Raw genomic sequence first — 957 nt, forward strand, 5'->3', positions numbered from 1 at the left:
ACCTTGAAAGAACCCCTAGATTTGGGGGTGCCTACAATGTGCCAGGTGATTTACAGAGGATCTCAAACCCTTTCCACTCTCCTAAAGGAGTCCACGATACCATTTTACAGATGAGAAAACTGAGGCTGAGAGAAATGACAGCACTGTCTCCTCGTCCCCATGTGTCCCAGTGGGCATTTCCGGTGCCTCCCAAGCTTTTACATCTGTCAGCAGAGCAAGTGCCCAACACGACACCCCTCCCTTCTCCCTCTGAGATCCCGGACTTACAGCACCTCTAGGGAGGAGCCCCGGCCCGGGTGCCAGGCCTGGGTACCCTGTGGCCAGAAACGGAGGACGGTGGCTCCTGACAGCCGAGGGGAGAATATAAACTCTCGCTCACACGGGCCCCTCTAGGAAATGCCTCATCTCCTTGTCCTTAGTGTTCAGCGCCAAGAGCGGGCGGCTGGGGGCTGTGGGCTGCAGAGCTGATCTCGCTCCTCTGTGCTGCTCAGGGAAGGAGCCCCGAGGGCTCCACCTGCGCTGAGCCAGGTCCTGCAGGGACAGCTTCTGCATATCACGCGGCGTCTGCAGGACCTTTCTGATGGGGCTTATAAAGCCCCCTCTCCCTTCACAGGACTTGCTTTGTTTTTCATGCTTACTGCTGTGAAACTGAATGACGCAGGAATTTATAGAAAGAGAAAGCTGGAGCATCTGCCCACACCCTGACCAGCTCGGCCGGGTGTTGCAGAGACAGGGGCTATGGGTCAGGCTGGTGGGGTTGAAACCTTGGCTCCCCCTCTGCCCTCAGGTCAGGTCCCCTCTCTGAGCCTCGGTGTCCCCATCTGTAAAAAGGGCAGCGATGGCCCCTCCCCCACAGCACTGGGTACAGGAGAAAATGGCAGGGTGAGGAGACAGCACCTGGCACAGCTGCCGCTCCCTGGCCCCTGCCCGCCTCCCCCCTTTCTCACCCAGGGCATC

General features: G+C 58.6%; 1 protein-coding gene across 1 annotated transcript in view; it reads right to left on the reverse strand.

Annotated features, from left to right (window-relative positions):
* Nucleotides 1-957, reverse strand: part of LOC105827538 — an 18,803-nt gene that overhangs the window by 15,893 nt on the left and 1,953 nt on the right. Inside the window, exon 2 of the mRNA XM_012665733.1 lies at nucleotides 268-314. Within this exon, the coding sequence (XP_012521187.1) occupies nucleotides 268-314 (47 nt within the window). The remainder of the gene's footprint in view (nucleotides 1-267; nucleotides 315-957) is intronic.

Source organism: Propithecus coquereli, unplaced genomic scaffold (assembly GCF_000956105.1).
Source record: "Propithecus coquereli isolate 6110/MARCELLA unplaced genomic scaffold, Pcoq_1.0 Scaffold122, whole genome shotgun sequence".
NCBI lineage: Eukaryota > Metazoa > Chordata > Mammalia > Primates > Indriidae > Propithecus > Propithecus coquereli.